Genomic DNA, 23,546 nt, shown 5'->3' on the forward strand with positions numbered 1-23,546 from the left:
CCTATAGGGTTGCAGCTATATACTCTACTGGGTCCCTGAGCATGGACACTGAAATAATACTGCTTTTAAATGTTTGTGGCAATTTATCATGCGCCATGAAAAACTATGAAAGTGTGTACAAATGTAATGAGAAGAAAAAGCAGGGATGATTCACATCCTGAATGCAATAACTGTAGCACCCTGATAGCCACACATCCCTGAGAACACTTTAAAAGCACCAATCACATGCTATTAAAATGGTAGAAGTTAACTGATAAGTAAGCCTTTTAAAACACTTTTATGCTAGTTTGAATGAAAAGACTATATACGCGTTCCTTGTAAAGTTTCCATTTCCCCTTTGTAAAACAAAAAGGCAAGCTGTATGTGAATCAAGAATTTTATTAAAATCAGTCAGACCAACAGTCAATCACAAAAGGTGTGGACAAAATTACTGATATACACAAAACTGAAGGAATATTGTACCTTGAGTCCTTCCTGAGGAACTCATTAGAGAACAAGTTTCAGACAACAAAATGAAAAAGACGTTGACATAAGGACTGGAGGTAAGCACTAAATGCATAGTTACTGAACTAATACTGATGTTTACAGGGAGAGTGTAGTATGCCCCCTGCTGTTGATGTGCTCTGACAAGGCAGGAAGAGCACAGCTATTTAAAAAATGAGGGGAGACCCCTCAAGGAGCTGGAGCTTAGTCCCTCATCCCTTGAATGTGGGCTATACTTAGGGACTTGTTTCCAAAAAGTGGCTAATGAAAAGGAGGTGGGGCTAACTTTACAATTACACACTACACATAAAACATGTGTTTGTATACCTGTCTACTTAAAAAGTCCTAAAGACAATCACATACTCAATAGCAATAATCACCCCACTGCCTAGATTGTGATGTTTAAGCACCACTTTCCAGAAACTGAAACCAGGGACTCAGAGAAATGACCAGTTTGAGAAGCAGGAAATATACAAGATGTATTGGGAATATTTTGCCATACCAGAGAGCAAAATGATAACAAAGAGTTAGGAGTCAACCTGAAGATACTCCTACTGCCTGCTAACATTATAAAAAGAGATAAAATTAGGCAGTAAGTAACTCCTATGGAGAGAATACAACACTGCACATAGTCCTACCAAAATAAAAAATCAAATATGAAGTGACCAAGATTCTGGATCCAGAAAATAGAGAATCATGTCTTACTATACTATTAAGCATAACTGGCAAAAATTAGACTATGGAAAACTAAAAATTAAAGAATTGAGTCCCTTAAACAAATTGTAAGAAAAAAAGAACAGAAAGCCCATCTATAGATTGAAGATTTAAAAGGCATATCAAAGACAATAAGAATATAAGCAAGATAAACTGTAATGTTTAGATAGACAAAATTTATTAAAACCATAAACAAATGCAAAACTGTGATTAGTATAAATGTCAAGATAGAGGAGTCCATTAATAGCAGAGTTGATTTACTAAGATAAATCACATTCTGGGCCATAAAACACATGTTAGCAAATGTAACAGAACAGAAACCATATAAAGAACATTTTCAGACTACAGTAAAAGTAAAATAGAAATCAATAACGGAAAGTGAAAGTCACTCAGTCATGTCTGACTCTGTGACACCATGGACTATACAGTCCATGGACTTCTCTAGGGCAGAATACTGGAGTGGGTAGCCTTTCCCTTCTCCAGGGGATCTTCCCAACCCAGCGATCAAACCCAGGTCTCCCGCATTGCAGGATTCTTTACCAGCTGAGCCACAAGGGAAGCCCAAGAATACTGAAAATTCCAAAATATTTTGAGATTAAACAATGTACTTCTAAACAACACATGGGTCAAAGAAATTTCAAGAGAAGTTAAATATTTTTGAACTAAATGAAAATGAAATACAAATTTTCAAAATTTGCAAGATTAAATGAAAATGGTGTTTAGAAGGAAATGTATGGCTCTAAATACATGTAGTAAAAAAAGAAAAGAAAGATTGAAGATCAATAATCTAAGTTTCCACTTTAAGGAACCAGAGAAAGAAAAGCTATTTAAACCTAAATTAAGCAGTAGAAATTATAAAAATAACAACAGAAATCAATGAAACTGAAAACAAGAAATCAACAGGGAAAAACCAACAAAACCAAAAATTGTTTAAGAATAGATATGTAAGAAATAAAATTTGAATTAACAATCAAAGAACTTTCCTCAAAGAAAATCACAGGACCAGATGACTTCACTGGTGTATTTTAAAAAATGTTAAGGAAGAATAAATAGAAGTCCTTTACAAATTCTTCCACAAGGAAGGAGAGTGGGGAACAACTTCCCAACTCATTCTGAGGCCTCTATTTCCCTGATACCAAAATAGACAAACAAAAAAAGTACAGAACAATATCTTTAATGAATATATAATAAAAACCTTAAAAAATTAATAAATCACATCATGATCATCTCAATAAATGTAGAAAGAGAATTTGACAAAATGTAACACCCTTTCATGATTAAAAAAAAAACTCAACAAACTTAGAAGGGGACTTAATTTTTTAAATGGCATCTATGAAAAATCCACATTAAACACCATACATAATGGTAAAAGACTAAACGCTTTACCCCTAAGATCAGGAACAAGACAAGGATGTTCTCTCTCACCACATTTATTCAATAGTTACTGAAAGTTATAGCTAGGACAATCAGACAAAAAAATAAAAAATAAAAAAAGAAAGAAAGGTGTCCATTGGAAAAGGAAGGAAAATGATCTTTCTTTGGATATGACATGATCTTGTATATATAAAATCCTAAGGAAACCAAGGAGAAGGCAATGGCACCCCACTCCAGTACTGTTGCCTGGAAAATCCCATGGATGGAGGAGCCTGGTAGGCTGCAGTCCATGGGGTTGCTAAGAGTCGGACACGACTGAGCTACTTCACTTTCACTTTCCACTTTCATGCATTGAGAAGGAAACGGCAACCTACTCCAGTGTTCTTGCCTGGAGAATCCCATGGACGGAGAAGCCTGGTGGGCTGCAGTCCATGGGGTCGCACAGAGTCGGACACAACTGAAGCGACTTAGCAGCAGCAAGGAAAGCAATGAAAATTGTTAAGGCAAATAAACAAGTTTAGTAAGTTCGTAGGACACAAGATCAATATACAAACTGTATATAGATAAATACAAATTGTGTTGTGGGTGATATTCAGGAAGACGGCAGAGTAGGAAGCTCTAGGAATCTATCCCTCCACTGACCCAACCATCAAATTGCCAGGAACTGTCTGAAGCAACTCCCTTATAGAGTTGCTGCAAGTAGAGCACTTGTAGCATCCAAGAGAGAGCTGGATGAAGAGGCTGGTAGTTTTTGTCAATTTCAGCTTTAATGACATGGTGGCTACTATTACTTATTCTTAAGCCCTGGAGTAGGCAGTGATGGAAAATAGCCCACCCAAACTCCTGGTATGGCTTGCTGGACCCAGAGTGGGTAATAAAGGCTTTGTCCTCCAAAACTTGGAGTTGTCGGTTCTGACTGTTGTTTTTGATCAGTGATTGGCAGCCATGGAGGCTGAATGTTGTTTCAACCCTCAGGCTGAAGTGCCTCCCCGACATGAGAGAATCTGAAGAAACATTTTCTCTCTCTTTCTCTCTGAGAATCATTTAAGGAAATCTTTGTCAGGACACTGGCTGACTGTAGAGACAACAGAAGGGAAACTGCAGTGAACACACACAACAAAGGATATATACTTTGCAAAATATAGTATGGAAAAGCTACAAAAGGATGGCTCCAGCCATGAATGAAGGAAACTCCAGCAATCACTGGTGAGTGGGAAAATCAGATTTCCAGAAAGTTACCACAGCATGACGCTCAGAGTATCTACTTCTCAGCAAAAACTAGAAAATGTATGAAGAAATAGATCAGTATGTTCCAGTCTTGGGAAATAAAGAGCTTGACAGAAACTATTCCTGGGGAAGTCCAGATATTAGAACTATTAGTCAAAGATGTTACAGTGACTGTCTTAAATGTTAATCAGCTACAGGAAACCATGAACAAAGAACCAAAGGAAATTAGTAAGGTGATATCTGAACAAAATGAGAGTATCAATAAAGAGATGGAAACTATACAGGGTAGTCAAAAAGAAATTCTGAAGCTGAAAAGTACAATAAGTGAAAAACTCACAGAGGGATTCAACAGTAGATCTGAGCAAGTAAAAGAAAAATCAATGAATTTCAAGGTAAGACATTAGAAATTACCTAATCCGAGAAGAAAGAAAAAAAGGAATGAAGAAAAGTGAACATAGTCTAAGGGACCTGTGGATACTAGCAACAGAACAATATATACATTATAGGAATTCCAGAAAGAGAAGATACAAATGGGCAGAAGAAATATTTGAAGAAATAATGGCCAAAACTTCCTAAATCAGATGAAAGACATGAATACATACATCCAAGAAGCTCAACAAACCCCAAACAGGGTAAATTTAATGAGATGCATACCTTTGTAAGGGATACATTATAGTCAAATTGCTAAAACTCAAAAACAAAGAGATAATCTTGAAAGTAGCAAGACAGAAGTGACTCCTAATGTACAAAGCATCTTCAATAAGGTTAACAGCAGATTTCTCACCTGAAGCCATAAAGGTGAAAAGGCAATGAGAAGACATTCTTTAAGTGCTGAAATAAAAACCTGTCACCTAAGAATTCTATATCTGGCCAAACTATCCTTCAAGAATGAAGGAGAAAATAAGGCATTATCAGATTAAAAAAAAAGCTGAGGATGTTCATTACCAGTAATTTGCCCTATAAGAAATTCTAAAATGAATTATTCAGACTGAAAGAACACTAGAGAGTAACTCAAAGACATAAGAAAATATTAAAAAACACCAGTGAAGGTAAAACTTCATAGGTAAAGAAAGAAAGCCAGCGTTATTGTACTTTTGGTTTAGTTTATATTTACAGTGTCTCCATTTTCATGTGATTTAAAAGAAACATGCATAAAATAATTATAAATACATGACAATGGGTATATAATATATAAAGATGTAATCTGTGACAATAGCAACATAGCAACATAGAGAGGGAGGAGAGGAGATGTATTGGAGCAGAGTGTATACTATTATAATAGAACTATTATTCAAAACATATTACAATCTATGTTAATTGTAATCCCCATGGCAATTCCTAAGAAAATAACTTTAACAATATGCAGAAAAAGAAAGAAGGGAATCAAAATCAAACACTGAAAAAAACTTACTACAAAAAAGGCAGTAATGGAGGAAATGATGAACAAAAAACATAGAAGAAACACAGAAAACAGTAAACCCTTTATATCAGTAATCATCAGAGAAGGCAATGGCACCCCACTCCAGTACTCTTGCCTGGAAAATCCATGGACGGAGGAGCCTGGTAGGCTGCAGTCCATGGGGTCGCTAAGAGTCAGACACGATTGAGCGACTTCACTTTCACTTTTCACTTTCATGCATTGGAAAAGGAAATGGCAACCCACTCCAGTGTTCTTGCCTTGAGAATCCCAGGGACGGGGGAGCCTGGTGGGCTGCTGTCTATGGGGTCGCACAGAATCGGACACGACTGAAGCGACTTAGCAGCATATTAAATGTAAGAGCTTTAGATTGGATGTTTGTGTCCTCCCCAAACTTGTATGTTGAAATTCTACCCTCTAATGTGATGGAGAAGGAAATGGCAACCCGATCCAGCGTTCTTGCCGGGAGAATCCCAGGGACGGGGGAGCCTGGTGGGCTGCCGTCTATGGGGTCACACAGAGTTGGACACGACTGAAGTGACTTAGCAAGCAAGCAAGCAATGTGATGGTATTAGGAGGTAGGGCCTTTCAGAGGTAATTAGGTCATAAAGTGGAGTCCTCATGAATGGGATTAGTGTCCTTATCTCCATGAGAGAGAGCTTGCTTCCTCTTTCTCTGCTTTCCCCCATGTGAGGATAGAACAAGAAGTCATCGGCAAGCCAGGAAGAGTGGTCTCACCAAGACATCAGGCATGCTGGCACCCTGATCTTGGACTCAGCCTTCAGAACTATGAGAAATAAAAGTTTGTTGTTTAAGCCATCCAGTTTAGGGTATGTGTTACAGCAGCCCAAATTAAGATAGCATGTAAGTGGTGAGGAGACTGAATTAGTAATGAAAAACCTCACAACAAAGAAAATCCCAGAAACAGATGACTTTACTGGAAAATTATACCAAATGTTTAAAGAAGACTCAATATCGATTATTCACAAATTCTTCAAACAAATTGAAGAAGAGGAAACATTTCTGAAACTCACTCTACGAGGCTAGCATTACTTTGATACTAGAACTATACAGAGGCACTACAGGAAAGAAACAACAGATGAAAATCTTTATGAATACAGATGCAAATATCCAACAAAATACTAGCAAGCCAAATTCAGCAGCATTTGAAAAGGATCATCCCAGGATCAAGTGGAATTTATTTCTGAAATCAAAGTATGGTTTGATATATTAAAATTAACCAGTACAGTAAATCACACGATTAGAAAGAAGGAACAAACCCACATGATCGTCCTGGTTGTTGCAGAAACAGCATTTAATAAAACTTAATGTAAAAACAATAAACGAGGAATAGTAGGGCAATTCCTCAACATGATAAAAGCCGTATGTGGAAAACTCACAGATAACATCATACTCAGCTGTGAAAGACTGAGAGCTCCCTCCAAGATCACGGACAAAGCAACAGTGCCAAGTGTCACCACTTTGATTCAACACAGTTCTGGAAGTTCAAACCAGAACGACTAGTCAAGAAAAACAAATACAAGGTATGGAAAGGATGAAGTCAAGTTCTCTCTCACATCATGTCATGCAAATGACATGATATGACATATTGAAAAACCTAATGACTCCACAAAAATCTGTTAGAGCTAATACTAATAAATTAAGCAAATCTCTAGGATACAAAACTAACACACAAAAATCAGTTTTGTTTCTATATACTTGCAACGAACAAGTCAAAAGTAAATTGTAAAAGCAATTCAATTTACAATAGCTTCAAAAAGAATAAAATACTTAGTTAATAATGTAAAATGATACAGCCACTGTGGAAACTAGTTTAGTGGTTCCTCAGAAAGCTAATGCCAGAATCATCATACAATTCATAAATTCCTCTCCTAAATAAATATCCAGAGGAACTGCAACCAGGCATTGAACAGAGACTTTTACATCAATTTTCATTACAGCATTATTTATAATAGGCAAAATTTGTAAATGATTCAAGTGTTCACCAATAGACAAGTGGACAGAATAAAATGTGTTATGTATATTTAACAGAATATTTTCAGACATAAAAAGGAAAGAACTTCTGATGCCTGCTACAACCTTGATGACCCTTGAAAAACTCATGTTAAGCAAAATAATGCAGACACAAAGAGACAAATATTTTACAGTTCCATTTATATGATGGCTTCCCCAGTGGCTTAGGGATAAAGAATCTGCCTGCCAGTACAGGAGACACAGGAGATATGGGCTCAATCCCTGGGTCAGGAAGATCATGTTGGGGAGGAAATGGCAACCCACTCCAGTATTCTTGTCTGGAAAATCTCAAGGACAGACGAGCCTGGAGGACTCCATGGGGTTGCAGAGTCGGATACGACTGAGCATGCAAGCACACACTTAAAACAGGCAAAACCACAAAGACAGAAAATACTTTAGGGATTACCAGGGGCTGGGGAAGGGGGACTGAAGAGTTATCACTTAAGGCTGACAAAAGGGTAAAGAAAATATTTTGGAAATAGGGGTGAAGTTTGCATAACATCGTGAATGTAATTAATGCCACTGAATTGTATCTTAAAATGGCAAGTTTTATGCTATATATTACTTACTACAATTTAAAAATTAATACTTTAATATATAAACAATGAATTATACACTGAGTGAATTGTATGGTATGTGAATTATATTTGTCAAGCTGTTCCAAACTAAATAAGTAAGTACAATATCTAAAAATCAATTGTATCTGTATAGCAGCAATGAGCAATCAAAAAATGAAATTAAGAAAGTGGTTCTAACTATTCCCATTTGCAACAACATGGATGGACTTGGAGGGTATCATGTGTATTGAAATATGCCAGACAGAGAAAGATAAAAACCGTATGATACAACTTACATGTGGAACCTAAAAATTAAAACTAGTAAATACAACAACAAAAAAGACACACTCACAGATATAGAGAGCAAACTAGTGGTTACCACTGAGGAGAGGGAAGAAGAGGCAAGATAGAAGCGGGGGGTTAGGAAACAGAAACTATTATTTATAAAATAAATAAGTTACCAGGATATATTGTACAACACAGGAATATAGCAAGTGTTTTATAAATATAAATTAAGAATAACTTCTAAAATTGTGAATCATAATACAGTATACCTAAAACATATAATATTGTAAATCAACTATACCTAAATAAAAATGATAAAATAAAAAAAATGTTGTCGTTACTGTTCAGTCACTCAGCTGTGTCCAACTTTTTGTGACCCAATGGACTGCAGCAAGCCAGGCTTCCTGTCCTTCACCATCTCCGGGACCTTGCTCAAACTCATGTTGACTGAGTCGGTGATGCCATCCAACCCATCTCGTCCTCTGTAATCCCCTTCACCTCCTGCGTTCAATCTTTCCCAGCATCAGGGTCTTTTCAAATGAGTCAGTTCTTTGCATCAGATGGCCAAAGTACTGGAGCTTCAGCTTCAGCATCAGTCCTTCTGATGAATATTCAGGACTGATTTCCTTTAGGATGGACTGGTTGGATTTCCTTGTGGTCCAAGGGACTCTCAAGAGTCTTCTCCAACACCACAGTTCAAAAGCATCAATTCTTCAGAACTCAGCCTTCTTTATGGTCCAACTCTTACATCCATACATGACTACTGAAAAAACCATAGCTTTGACTCTATGGACTTTTGTCATAAAAGTAACATCTCTGCTTTTTAATATGCTGTCTAGGTTTGTCACAGCTTTTCTTCCAAAGAACGAGTCTTTTAACTTCATGGCTGCAGTCATCATCTGTGGTGATTTTGGAGCCCAAGAAAATAAAGTCTGTCACTGTTTTTATTGTTTCCCCACCTATTTGCCATGAAGTGATGGGACCGGATGCCGTGATCTTCTTCATTTTAATGTTGAGTTTTAAACCAGCTTTTTCACTCTCCTCTTTCACCTTCATCAAGGGGCTCTTTAGTTCCTCTTCACTTTCTGCCATAAGGATGGTGTCATCTGCGTATCTGAGGTTATTGATATTACTCACAGCAATCTTGATTCCAGCTCGTGTTTCATCCAGCTGGCGTTTCTCATGATGTACTCTGCATATAAGTTAAACGAGCAGGGTGACATTATATAGTCTTGATGTACTCCTTTCCCATTTTGGAACCAGTCCTTTTTTCCATGTCTAACTGTTACTTCTTGACCTGCATACAGATTTCTCAGGAGGCAAGTAAGGTGTTCTGAAGAATTTTCCACAGTTTGTTGTGATCCACACAGTCAAAGGCTTTAGCATAGTCAATGAAGCAGAAGTAGAGGTTTTACTGGAATTCTCTTGCCTTTTCTATGATCCGACAGATGTTGGCAATTTGATTTCTGGTTCCTCTGCCTTTTCTACTCCACCATCTTTAAGTCATAAAATAAAAAAATAAAACTAATTGAAGGGGCCTGCCACAAATATTTCTGCTATATGGAACAGATCACATTTTTCCTATACTTACTGATGTCAGCAATTATATGTCAGGGCAGGAAGCTGCAATGATATGAAGTCTCCTATGAAAAGGATTGTATCTTAGACTATAATTTCATCTGAATGTGTTAAATGAGTTGTATAATAAATAGTTAACATTTTTTAAAAAAGCTATTCCATTTATAGTAGCATGAAAAGAATATGTTAGGAATGAGTTTGACAACTGAAAAACTTTTACTCTGAATGTTACAGAACTGAAAGAAATTAAATTAGAACTAAATAAATGGAAAAACAGTCCATGTTCATAGATTGAAAGGCTTAATATGAAGGGGAAAATTTTTCCAAATTTATCTATAGATTCAATACAATACCTATCAAAATCCTAGATGATTTCCTTGTAGAAATTGACAGTCTGTTTCTAAATTCACCTGGGAATTCAAGGGACTCAGGACAGCCAGGACAATCTTAAAAAATAATTGCTAAATGTAGAACTCACACTTTCCAATTTCAAAACTTATTGTAAAGTTTTAGTAAATAAGACACATGTGGTAGTGGCCTAAGGCTAGATCAATGGAATAGACTCAAGTATCAAGAAATAAGCCTTTACAAATACAACTCACTTACCTTTGACATATTTCCAGGACAATTCAAAGAAGTTCGGTTCAGTTCAGCCACTCAGTTGTGTCCATCTCTTTGTGACTGTATGGACTACAGCATGCGAAGCTTCCCAGTCCATCACCAACTTTCAGAGCTTGCTCAAACTCCTGTCCATCGAGACGATGATGCCATTCAACCATATCATCCTCTGTCATCACCTTTTCCTCCTGCCTTCAATCTTTCCCAGCATCAGGGTCATTTCCAATGAGTCAGTTATTCTCATCAGATGACCAAAATATTGGAGCTTCAGCTTCAGTATCTGTCCTTCCAATGAATATTCAGGACTGATTTCCTTTAGGATTGACTGGTTTGATCTTGCAGTCCAAGGGACTCTCAACAGTCTTCTCCAACATCACAGTTCAAAAGCATCAATTCTTCAGAACTCAGCTATCTTTATGGTCCAACTCTTACATCCATACATGACTACTGGAAAAACCATAGCTTTGATACGAACCTTTGTCAGCAAAGTAATGTCTCTGTTTTTTGTCATACTATCTAGGTTTGTCATAGATTTTCTTCCAAAGAGCAAGTGTCTTTTAATTTCATGGCTGCAGTCACCATCGGCAGTGATTTTGCCCAAGAAAATAAAGTCTGTGACTTTTTCCTTTGTTTCCCATCTATTTGCCATGAAGTGATGGGACCAGATGCCATGATCTTATTTGTTTTTTTAATGTTGAGTTTTAAACCAGCATTTTCACTCTCCTCTTTCATCAAGAGGCTTTTTAGTTCCTGTTCACTTTCTGCCATAAGGGTGGTGTCATCTGCATATCTGAGGTTATTGATATTTCTCCCGGCAATCTTGATTCCAGCTTGTGCTTCATCCAGCCCAGTGTTTCTCATGATGTACTCTGCATATAAGTTAAATAACCAGGCTGACAATATATGTCCTTGATATATAAAGGAGTACAATATATGTACTCCTTTCCTAATTATGAACCAGTCTGTTGTTCCATGTCCAGTTCTAACTGTTGCTTCCTGACCTGCATACAGACTTCTCAGGAAGCAAGTAAGGTGGTCTGGTATTCTCACCTCTAAGAATTTTCCACAGTGTGATCACAGTCAAAGGCTTTGGCATAGTCAATAAAGCAGAAGTAGATGTTTTTCTGGAACTCTCTTGCTTTTTCAATGATCCAACAGATGTTGGCAATTTGATTTCTGGTTCCTCTGCCTTTTTTAAATCCAGCTATGTGAACATCTGGAAGTTCTCGGTTCACGTACTGCTGAAGTCTGGCTTGGAGAATTTTGAGCATTACTTTACTAGCGTGTGAGATGAATGCAATTGTGCAGTAGTTTGAACATTCTTTGGCATTGCCTTTCTTTGGGATTGGAATGAAAACTGAACTGTTCCAGTCCTGTGGCCACTGCTGAGTTTTCCAAATTTGCTGGCATACTGAGTGCAGCACTTTCACAGCATCATCTTTTAGGATTTGAAAGAGCTCAACTGGAATTCCATCACCTCTACTAGCTTTGTTCATAGTGATGCTTCCTAAGGATCACTTGACTTTGCATTCCAGGATGTCTGGTTCTAGGTGAGTGATCACAGCCTCTTGGTTATCTGGGTCATGAAGATCTTTTTTGTCTAGTCCTTCTCTGTATTCTTGCCACCTCTTCTAAATATCTTCTGCTTCTGTTAAATCCATACCAAATCCATACCATTTCTGTCCTTTATCGAGCCCATCTTTGCATGAAATGTTCCCTTGGTATCTCTAATTTTCTTGAAGAGATCTCTAGTCTTTCCCATTCTGTTGTTTTCCTCTATTTCTCTGCATTGATCAGCAAGGAAGGCTTTCTTGTCTCTTTTTGTTCTTTGGAACTCTGCATTTAAATGGGTATTCCTTTCCTTTTCTCGTTTGCCTTTCACTTCTTTTCTCAGCTATTTGTAAGCCCTCCTCAGAGAATCATTTTGCCTTTTTGCATTTCTTTTTCTTGGGGATGGTTTTGATTATCATCTCCTGTACAATGTCACAAACCTTTGTCCATAGTTCTTTAGGCACTCTAACAGATCTAATCCCTTGAATCTATGTGTCACTTCCACTGTATAATCATAAGGGATTTGATTTAGGTCATACCTGAATGGTCTAGTGGTTTTCCCTACTTTCTTCAATGTAAGTCTGAATTTGGCAGTAAGGAGTTCATGATCTGAGCCACAGTCAGCTTCCAGCCTTGTTTTTGCTGATTGTATAGAGCCTTCTTCATCTTCAGCTGCAAAGAATATAATCAATCTGATTTTGGTATTGACCATCTGGTGATGTCCACATGTAGTCTTCTCTTATGTTGTTGGAAGAGGGTGTTTGCTATGACCAGTGTCAAAACTCCGTTAGCCTTTGTCCTGCTTCATTTTGTACTCCAAGGCAAACTTGCTTGTTACTCCAGGTTATCTCTTGACTTCCTACTTTTGCATTCCAGTCCCTTATAATGAAAAGGACATCTTTTTGGTGTTAGTTCTAGAAGGTCTTGTAGGTTTTCATAGAACCATTCAACTTTAGCTTCTTCCACATTAGTGGTTGGGACATAGACTTGCATTACTGTGATATTGAATGGTTTGCCTTGGAAACAAACAGAAATCATTCTGTTGTTTTGGAGATTCCACTCAAGTACTGCATTTTGGACTCTTTTGACTGTGAGGGCTAATCCATTTCTTCTAAGGGATTCTTGCCTGCAGTAGTAGATACAATGTCATCTGAATTAAATTCTCCCATTCCAGTCCATTTTAGTTTGCTGATTCCTAAAATGGTGGTTTACTCTTGACATCTCCTGTTCGACCACTTTCAATTTACCTTGATTCATGGACATTGCATTCCAGGTTCCCATGCAATATTGCTCTTTACAGCATCTGACTTCACTTCCATCACCAGTCACATCCACTACTGGGTGTTGTTTTCACTTTGGCTCTGTCTCTTCATTCTTTCTGGAGTTATTTCTCCACTGATCTCCAGTAGCATATTGGGCACCTACTGATCTGTGGAGTTCATCTTTCAGTGTCATATCTTTTTGCCTTTTCATACTGTTCATGGGGTTCTCAAGGCAGGAATACTGAGGTGGTCTGTCATTCCCTTCTCCAGTGGACCATGTTTTGTCAGAACTCTCTAATGGTGAATGAATAGTCTTTTTGGAGGTTGGGGGAGGGATAAATAGGGAGATTGGGATTGACATATGCACACTAACATATAAAATGGATAACTAATTAGGACCTATGGTATAGCATAGGGAATTCTTCTCAATTCTCTGTAATGACCTCTATGGACAGGGAAATAAGGAAAGGAACCTAAGAAAGAGGGAAAGGATTTTCCTGATGGTTCAGTGGTTAAGATTCTGCACTTCCACTGCTGGGGGCACAAGTTTGAACCCTGGTTGGAGAACTAAGGTCCCACATGCCATGTGGTGTGACCAAAACAAACAAAAAAGAGTGGATATAGGTATATAGAGAACTGATTCACTTTAGTGTACAGCAGAAAGTAACACATTACAAATCAATTATACTCCAATAAAAAGTTAAAATATGACAAATAAATCCTCCATAAATTAACCTAAAAAAAAGAAAAGAATAGTCTTTTCAACAAATGGCAGTGGGACAACTGGCTGGGTATGTGCAAAAGAATAAAGTTCGATAAAATCCCTAGAAGAGAATAGAGGCAAAACATTCTCCAACATAAATGGTACCAGTGTTTTCTTAGGTCAGTCTTCGAAAGCAACAGAAATAAAAGCAAAAATAAACCAATAAGATCTAATCAAACTTCTTTGTACAGCAAAAGAAACCATAAACAAAATGAAAAGACAACCTATGGACTAGGAGAAAATATTTGTGAATGAAGCCACTGACAAGGACTTAATTTCCAAAATATACAAACAGCTCATACAATTCAATAATAATAAAAAAAAAACTCTATCAAAAAATGGGCAAAAGACCTAAATAGGCATTTCTCCAAAGCAGACATACAGATGGCCATTAGGCGCATAAAAAGATGATCAACATCACTAATTATTGTGTGTGTGCCAAGTCACTTCAGTACTGTCTGACTCTTGGCAACCTTTATGGACTGTAGACCGCCAGGCTCCTCTGTCGGTGTGATTCTCCAGGCAAGAATACTGGAGTGGGTTGCCGTGCCCTCCTCCAGGGGATCTGCCTGACCTGGAGATCAAACCCATATCTCTTATGTCTCCTGTATTGGCAGGCGAGTTCTTTACCATTAGCACCATCTGGGAAGCCCCACTAATTATTAGAGAAATTAACATCAAAACTACAGTGAGGTACCACCTCACACTGCTCAGAATGGCCATCATTACAAAGTCTACAAATAACAAATACTGGAAAGGATGTGGAGGGTGTGGGTGTGTATACTTTTGGGAGAGAATGTAAATTGGTGTAGCCACTATGGATAATAGTATGGAAGTCCTCAAAAAAGTAGAGTCACCATATGATCCTGAAATCCCACTCCTGGGCATACTGGAGGAAACTATAATTCAAAAAGATATATACACTCCAATGTTCACAGCAGCACTGTTTACAAAATCTGAGACCTGGAAATGACCTAGATGTCCACTGACAGATGAATGGATAAAAATGATTTGGTATACATATACAATGGAATGGACTTCTCTGGTGGCTCAGATGGTAAAGAGTCTGTCTGCAGTACAGAAGACCTGAGTTCAATACTTGGGTCAGGAAGATCCCCTGCAGAAGGGAATGGCAATGCACTCCAGTATTCTTGCCAGGAGAATTCCATGGAAAGATGAGCCTGGTGGGTTACAGTCCATGGAGTCGCAAAGGGTCGGTCACAACCGAGCAATTTTCACTCATCCAGTGGCATATTCCTCAGCCCTCAAAAAGAATGAAATAATGTCATTTGCAGCAACATGGACAGACCTAGACATTATCATACTAAGTCAGAAAGAGAAAGCCAAATACCATGTGACATCACTTATATGTGGAATGTAAGATATGACACAAATGAACTTATCTATGAAAGAGAAACAGATTAACAGTCATAGAGAACAGAACTGTGGTTGCCAAGGGGGAGGGGGTTGGAGGAAAAATGAATTGGGAGTTTGGGGATTAGCAGATGCAAATTACTATATACAGTATAATATACAGTATACTTGAATAAACAAGTCCTACAGTATAACACAGGGAACTGTATTCAATATTCTGTGACAGAAATATGAAAAAGAGTATGTATAAATGAATCACTTTCCTCTACAGAAGAAATTAACATATCATTGTAACTTAATTAACATAATACTATAAATCAACTATACTTCAATTTTAAAAAAAGGAATGAAGCTGGACCCCCTACTTCATTTCATACATAAAAATTAACTCCAAACAGATTAAACACCTCAATAGGAGTAATGGTTACAGGCTGCAGGGTTTGTTTGGGGGGCAATGAAAATATTCTAAAACTGATTATGGTGATGCTTGCACAACTCTGTGAATATAGCAAAAGTCACTGTATTTCACACTTCAAGTAGGTGAATTGCATGTTATGTGAGTTTTATCTTAATACACATTTTAAAAAATGAAACCAAAGATTATCACTACTGTTCCCACAGACAAGGAAAGAATAATTAAGGAATACCAAGAACACCTCTATGCCCACAAATTTAATAACTTAGATGCAATGCTCCAATTCCTGGAAAGATAGAAACTACCAAAGCTCACACAAGGAGAGATGATCTGAATAGGCCTATGTCTATTTTAAAAATTGGATCAATAATGAACAAATTCCCCCAAAAGAGAGTATACCAGGGCCAGATGCTTTCACTGCTGAGTTTGACCAAACATTTGAGGAAGAAATTGTATCAATTCTCTGCAATCCTCTCTTGAAAACAGAAGAGAGAGAACATTCCCTAACTCATTCTATTACCAAGACATTGATATAAGACTAAGACGTACAAAAAAGAAGCACAAACCAGTCCTTCTCGTGAACACAGATGCAATGAATTGTTGGCAAATTGAATCTAACTATGTGTAAAAAGAATTATACACCATAACCAAGTGGGATTTATTTCAAGTATGCCAGTTTGGCTGGTTCAATAGTAAAAAATTAATTAATGTAATCTAAGATACCAACATGATAAAGAAGATAACTCATATGATCATATTAGTGATGCAGAAAAGAATGACAAAATCCAACATTCATTTTATAACTGAAAACTTTCAGCAAACTAGGAACAGGAATAACTTCAACCTGATAAAGAACATCTACTAAAAAACCCTACAGCTAATTTTATACTTAGTGGTGAGAAACTGGACCTTTACCCTATGACTGAGAACAAGGCAAGCATATCCCCTTTTACCACTCCTACTCAAGACCTCACTGGAAGACCTCCTGGAAGGAGGGCATGGCAACCCATCCAGTATTCTTGTCTAGAGAATCCCCATGAACAGAGGAGCCTGGAAGGTTCATAGGGTCACAGAGTTGGACATGACTGAAGCGAACTAGCATAGCACAGCAGAGTATAAGGAAATAAAAACTATACAAACAGAGAAAGAAGAAATAAAGCTGTATTTGTTCAGAGACAGAATCACTGTTTATGTAGAAAGTTCTGAAGAATCAACAAAAAAAATCTGTGAACATAGCAACATCACAGCACACAAGGTTGCTGCTACTGCTAAGTCGCTTCAGTCGTGTCCGACTCTGTGTGACCCCATAGACGACAGCCCACCAGGCTCCCCCGTCCCTGGGATTCTCCAGGCAATAACACTGGAGTGGGTTGCCATTTCCTTCTCTAATGCATGAAAGTGAAAAGTGAAAGTGAAGTCGCTCAATCGTGTCTGACTCTTAGCAATCCCATGGACTGCAGCCTTCCAGGCTCCTCCATCCATGGGATTTTCCAGGCAAGAGTACTGGAGTGAGGTGCCATTGCCTTCTCCGGCACACAAGGTTAAAAGTAGATAAATGTGGATTGCTCTCGCACATACCACCAGAGAACAATTAAAATCTGAAACAGAGAATTCCCTGGAGGCCAAATGTTTAGGACTCTGTGCTTTTACTGCCAAGGGCCTGGGTTCAATCCTAAGCTGGGGAACTAACATCCCACAAGCCATCCCACTGACATCCCACAAGTGTGGCATAGCCCCCCCCACAAAAAAAAAAGTGAAATAAAAAATACAGCACCATTTACAAAAGCACACACACAAATGAAATACTTAGGTATAAATCTAATGAAATATGTACAGGCTGTACATGAGGAAAACTACAAAAGTGATTAAAGAAATCAAAGATCTAAATAAATGAGGAGATAGTCCAAGTTCACGGACCAGAACATTCAACATTATTAAGACAGCAATTCCTTCCCAACTTGATCTATAGAGTCATGTAATACTAGTCACAATTTCAGCAAGCTTTTTGTAGGTATTAACAGATTCTAAGGTTTATACGAAAAGACAAAAGACCTAGAATAGCCAATGCGATACTGAAGAACAAAGTTGGAGAACTGATATTTCCCACTTTAAAACTAACTGTAAAGCTACAGTAATCAAAACAGAGTGGCACTGGCAAAGGAACAGACACGTAGGCCAATGGGACCGAATACAGAACCCAGGAAAAACCTCCACAGTTACAGTCAACTGACCTCTGGCAAAGGAACAGGGGCAATTTAATTAAGAACAGTCTTTTCAAGAAATGGTTATGGAACAATTGGACATCCATGTGCACCCCCCCATACCCAAACCAAAACACTCCACACAGATCTTACAAATTTCACAAAAATTATCTCAAAATGGATCATGATAGCCTAAATGTAAAACACAAAACTATAAAACTACTATATCAAAACACAGGAGAAAATCTAGGTGACTGTGGGTTTGGCGATGAGTCTAGATATAACCCAAAAGCACAATTCATAAAAGAAAAAACTGATGTTGTACAGCATTAACATTAAAAACTGCTCTTCAAAAGGTACTATTAAGTAAATGGCAACATAAGCCACAGACAGGGAGAAAATACTTGCAAAACACTTACCTGAAAGAGGACTGGTATCCAAAATACACAAAAAAACCCCTTAAAATTCCATCAGAAAACAAAGAAGCTAGTTAAAATACAGGTAAAGATGTGAACAAATACTTCATCAAAAATGATATAAAGGTGGAAAATGAGCATTTGAAAAAAATGCTCAACATCATGTCACGAGAGATCACTACACACCTGTTCGAATGGCTAAAATGCAAACAGTGACAACACTAAACGTTGGTGAGGATGTGAAACAACAGCAACTCTTACTCTGCTGCTGGGAATGTAAAGTGGTACAGCTCCTTCAGAAGATAGTTTGGCAGTTTCTTATAAAACTAAACATAGTTTTACTTTATGACCCAGCAATCACATTTCTAGGTTTTTACCCAACTGATCTGAACACTTATTTTCACATGAGAACCTGAATTTGAATGCTCACAGCAGCTTTACTCGTAATAGTCAAGAGCTTGAAGCACCAAGACGTCCTTCAGTGGGGTAACAGGTAAACAGACTGTGGCCTAGTCACACAGCAAACAACTCAGGATACACTTAGCAGATGGAAGAACCTCCAATTATGTTGATCAAAATAGCCAGATACAAATAAGTACATGCTGTATGATACCATTTACATGAAGTTCAAGAACAGACAAAACCAATATATGACAAGGGGCAGCAGATCAGTGTTTACCTTGGGGGTTGGGGGTGGGTGCAGAAGTGCATGGACTACAAAGGAGCACTCTTTCTACAGTTATACAGTAATGCCATGGCTCTTTATTTGGATCTTCGCCATGGTTTAATGTATGTGTCAAAATACACAAAACTGTAAATTTAAGATGCGGGTATTTAACTCTCTGTAATTATACCACAACAAAGTTGATTATTTTGGAGTAAAAGTTAAGATGGTTATTTTAGAGGGAAGAAGAGGGCTGTGATTGGGATACAGCAGTTTGTGACTAGCAAACTTATATTTCTTACCCTGGGGGATCATTTCAAAGTTGTTGATCTTACAAGGCTATATATTTGTTTCCCGTACTTTTATCTATGCTGTCAAAGTGAAAATGAAGTCGCTCAGTCGTGTCCGACTCTTTGTGACCCCATGGACTGCAGCCTACCAGGCTCCTCCATCCATGGGATTTTCCAGGCAAGAATACTGGAGTGCATTGCCATTTCCTTGTCCAGGGAATCTTCCAGACCCAGGGATCGAACCCAGGTCTCCTGCATTGTAGGCAGACACTTTACTGTCAGCCACCAGGGAGAATTTTATAATAAAAAAGTACATCCTTTCAAAGGTGTCCCTTTCATCACAGGTTAGGTTGGACTATATAACCTCTAAAGTAACTTTAAACTCTCAAACTGTGACTTTTAATTACTATGATTAAAAAAATAAGGTATTCTCTAGTTAAAGATCTTTTGTAATACTCAGGTTTAAAAAAATAATATGATAAACTTGTGAGTAATAGTTTTCTGGACCATGAGCCACTGGGTGTCTGGACTTATCAGCACCATCTCTTGGTCATAAATCCCTGGAAAATACAACTAAGATAAAATCACCAGTTAAGTTGTATACCAAAATTTGTTCATACATCTGTAATAATGAAAATCTAACAACCTGAATGTCTTTCTACAGATGGACAGAGAAGCAACTTGTGGAAGGAATATACATATTCAGATGACAAAATGCTTGCCCTTTAGCAATAAAAAGCAACGAACTATTGAAATAAGCAATAGGAGTAAATTTCAGCATAAATTTCCACCATACTAAGTAAAAGAAGCCAGACTCCCTCCCTCAAAAAATAATGTATGATTTCACTCATATAAAATCACAGAAAATGCACACTAGAATGGCAGAAAGCAGATTAGTGTTTGCCTGGAGAGGGGTGGATGGCAGGTAGGGGTGAGAGGCAAGATGTCACAGAGGCACAAGAAAACTTTTGGGTCTGATTTCTTCCCTCTCTTGACTGTGGTAAATGTTTCATAGGTATTTACATAGACTAAATCTTATCAAGTTGTATCCTTTAAGGTGCTTAGTATGTCAATCGGTGCTCCATAAAGCTGTTTTTAAGTAAGTGTATACACAGATGATTCACTCCCTCCTCCATCCCTTTCCACCTTCTGATCACAGTCCTCATCAGGTGAGGGAAGACAGAAAACACCACTGTTCTCACCTGCCCTGACATCAAAGCTTGCACTGACAAGCTTCCTTTGACCAGGGTTATCGAAGTATTGAAGTTTTGTTTAAAGAGAAGTAACATTCCAGCCATGAAATTAAAAGACGCTTATTCCTTGGAAGGGAAGTTACGACCAATCTAGATAGCATATTCAAAAGCAGAGACATTACTTTGCCAACAAAGGTCCGTCTAGTCAAGGCTATGGTTTTTCCTGTGGTCATGTATGCATGTGAGAGTTGGACTGTGAAGAAGGCTGAATGCTGAAGAATTGATGCTTTTGAACTGTGGTGTTGGAGAAGACTCTTGAGAGTCCCTTGGACTGCAAGGAGATCCAACCAGTCCATCCTAAAGGAGATCAGTCCTGGGTGTTCATTGGAAGGACTGATGCTGAGGCTGAAACTCCAATACTTTGGCCACCTCATGTGAAGAGCTGACTCATTGGAAAAGACCCTGATGCTGGGAGAGATTGGGGGCAGGAGAAGGGGACAGAGGATGAGATCACTGGATGGCATCACCAACTCGATGCACATGAGTTTGGGTGAACTCTGGGAGTTGGTGATGGAGACGGAGGCCTGGCGTGCTGCGACTCATGGGGTCGCAGAGTCGGATACGACTGAGCGACTGAACTGAACTGAACTGAAATGAACAAGTCCTTGGGGTGGCAAAGAATCAGACACAACTGAGTGATTGAGCACACACACAATACTTGTAGAGAGACGAGATCTCTGATGTAGGATCCCAAATACCTGGGTCCTGTCCTTCACAAGCCAGTGCACCAAGCATCGCTAGGCAACATATACAATGAGAAACAGAGGCAAAGAAGCCCTGTTCTAACATCATCACTGGATTACATAGAACACTACTCTGGAGTCTAGCACACATCAGCAACGGCTTCAGGTCAGAACACTCTAGTGAAGCAGCCTTGACTGTTCTGAGGACCTCGTTAGCCTAGACTATGCAGACCATGCGGCCACACCGGAAGAAGGCAGAAAGCCTGCTTCGTTTCTCTTCCCCAGTCCTATACCAGATGAGAGTTTACCACTCCAGTTCAAGGAAAGGCTGTCTCAGGAGAGCCAGACTCCAGTTGTGGTGCACAGGCTTAGCTGCCCTGTGATAGGTGGGATCTTAGTTCCCCTGCCAGGGTTCTAGAGATTGTGCATCTCAATGAAGATCCCCCGTGCTACAAGCAAGACCTGACTCAGCCAAAAAAAGCAGCAAGCAAGCCTAGGCTACCTTCCCACTCCAGCGAGTTCACAGAAGGTAACCTCGTAAAGAAAATCCACTCTCCTGGAAGTCCTTCCCCCATTACCACAGCCTTAACTCCTATAATATGACCAATTTATAACATTGGTTCCAAAGACTGGATCAAATTTGGCATAGACTCTCAGATTTGTTTAGGACAAGGCAAAAAGCCAGCCTGGGGACTTTACTGGTGGTCTAGTGATTAGGAGTCTGCCTTCCACTCCAGGGGATGCAGGTCAGGTCCCTGGCTGGGGCACTAAGATCCCACATGCCACAGGGCAACTAAGCCTGTGCACCACGACCAGACTCTGTGCACGACAACTAGAGATCCCCCGTAACAGAGCCCCCGTGCTACAACTCAGACCCGACGCAGACGGAAAAGGGGAAAGCAAGCTGGGCTGCCTTCCCACGCCAGCGAGGTCACAGAAGGCAACCTCGCAAAGAAAATCCACTCTCCTGGAAGTCCTTCCCCCGTCACCACAGCCGTATTTTTTGTACTATAAAATGACCAATGTATATTTGCAATGAGGTACAATGTAGTCTCATATTTAAGATAATCAAAAGCCCACAGGCTTCACCATCTGCGACATCTTCAAGATACCAAGGTAAGTGGAACCTGTGTGGAGCAACCAAACTGTCAGAGTAGACTCAACAACGTGAGAGAAAGGCCAGAAGGGTAAACACTCAAGTGATGTGCAGTGTAGCACAATGAGCTTCATAAAATGATGCAAACTGCTTATGTACAAAACCTCTTTGAGTCCTTTATTAACATTTGGGGATGTGCCATACGTATAATTAACAGCATCACACCAGCTACAGAAGTACAGATAACCAAGAATGTACTTCGGAACAAGGATCTCAGAGCAACTTACGGTGTTGCCTGCTCTGCACCTCCACAAAAACCCAACTCTGACACACGCAGGACAGACAATATAACAATTTCACTTTGAAATGGTTCTTTAGAAAATGACAAGAATTGGCAGTTCAAACCCTTTAGAGTGAGATGTGGCAGGTCTTTCAAGTGCCATGGCACTGCTTTAGAAGGCCAGCGTGGGCATCTGAAGGTCAGACAGAGTTAAGAACCGACTAGGGCGAGGGGAAGAGGTTTGATTTTCAGTGTACAGAGAGAACAGATGGTCCAAGTGGATACTTTCAGTTCAGGCTCAGTATGGGTCCTGCAGGAATTCATCAGATAAATAGTTTATCAACTGGAAGGCTGAAAAACGCCAGCCTGTCACCTGTGTCACTGATTCCAACCGGGAGACCCTGTTGCAACAGGAGTCAGGCACGATGCAGTAAGCGTAAGAGGGAGACGCCTGAAAGAAGACTGGAGTCCACTGTCGGATCAGTTCTGACCCTTCCACATCACTGGATGTTCTGGGTCCCTCTGCTTTCACGTGTGAACTAAGGAACGCTTTCCTTCATCTCAATGTTCCACTTTGAAAATAACCAACCCTTCCCCCACCCCCAACATCATTCTCCATAAATTCTTTTTCCAAAGTCCTGATTCGGGGTCTAGACTTTTTCCTTTCGCTTCAATTTTGACACCTTCTTGACAGTCCCATTCTTGTTTAGAAGCTTCAGGACACGATCTTTATGATCTAAAACTTTAAGCATGGAGTCTCTGGCCTCACTGATTTGATCCATCACAAGTTTACACCTCTGCATATTTCCCTGAAACAAAAGACATGACACCATCCATCAGCAATCTTCAAGACAGCGTGGCTTTTAAAGAGCTTCCCACCTTTGAACTGAGCCATTTTGAGGCTTTCACATAGGAAAAAAACACTTTACTGTTTCTGGATAATGCAGGCTGAAGAAAATAATCGGTTTTTACCAAAGATATTAGTGGAGAGAGGGGAAGGGAGAAATAAGG

At 39.0% G+C, this 23,546-nt stretch overlaps 1 protein-coding gene across 1 annotated transcript in view; it reads right to left on the minus strand.

The window, feature by feature from the left end:
• Nucleotides 1-390: 390 nt before the first annotated feature.
• Nucleotides 391-23,546, minus strand: part of SAP130 (Sin3A associated protein 130) — a 99,956-nt gene continuing 76,800 nt past the window's right edge. Inside the window, 1 exon segment of the mRNA XM_070359927.1 lies at nt 391-23,344. Within this exon segment, the coding sequence (XP_070216028.1) occupies nt 23,186-23,344 (159 nt within the window). The 3' untranslated portion in view covers nt 391-23,185.

Source organism: Bos mutus, chromosome 2 (genome assembly GCF_027580195.1).
Source record: "Bos mutus isolate GX-2022 chromosome 2, NWIPB_WYAK_1.1, whole genome shotgun sequence".
Lineage (NCBI taxonomy): Eukaryota > Metazoa > Chordata > Mammalia > Artiodactyla > Bovidae > Bos > Bos mutus.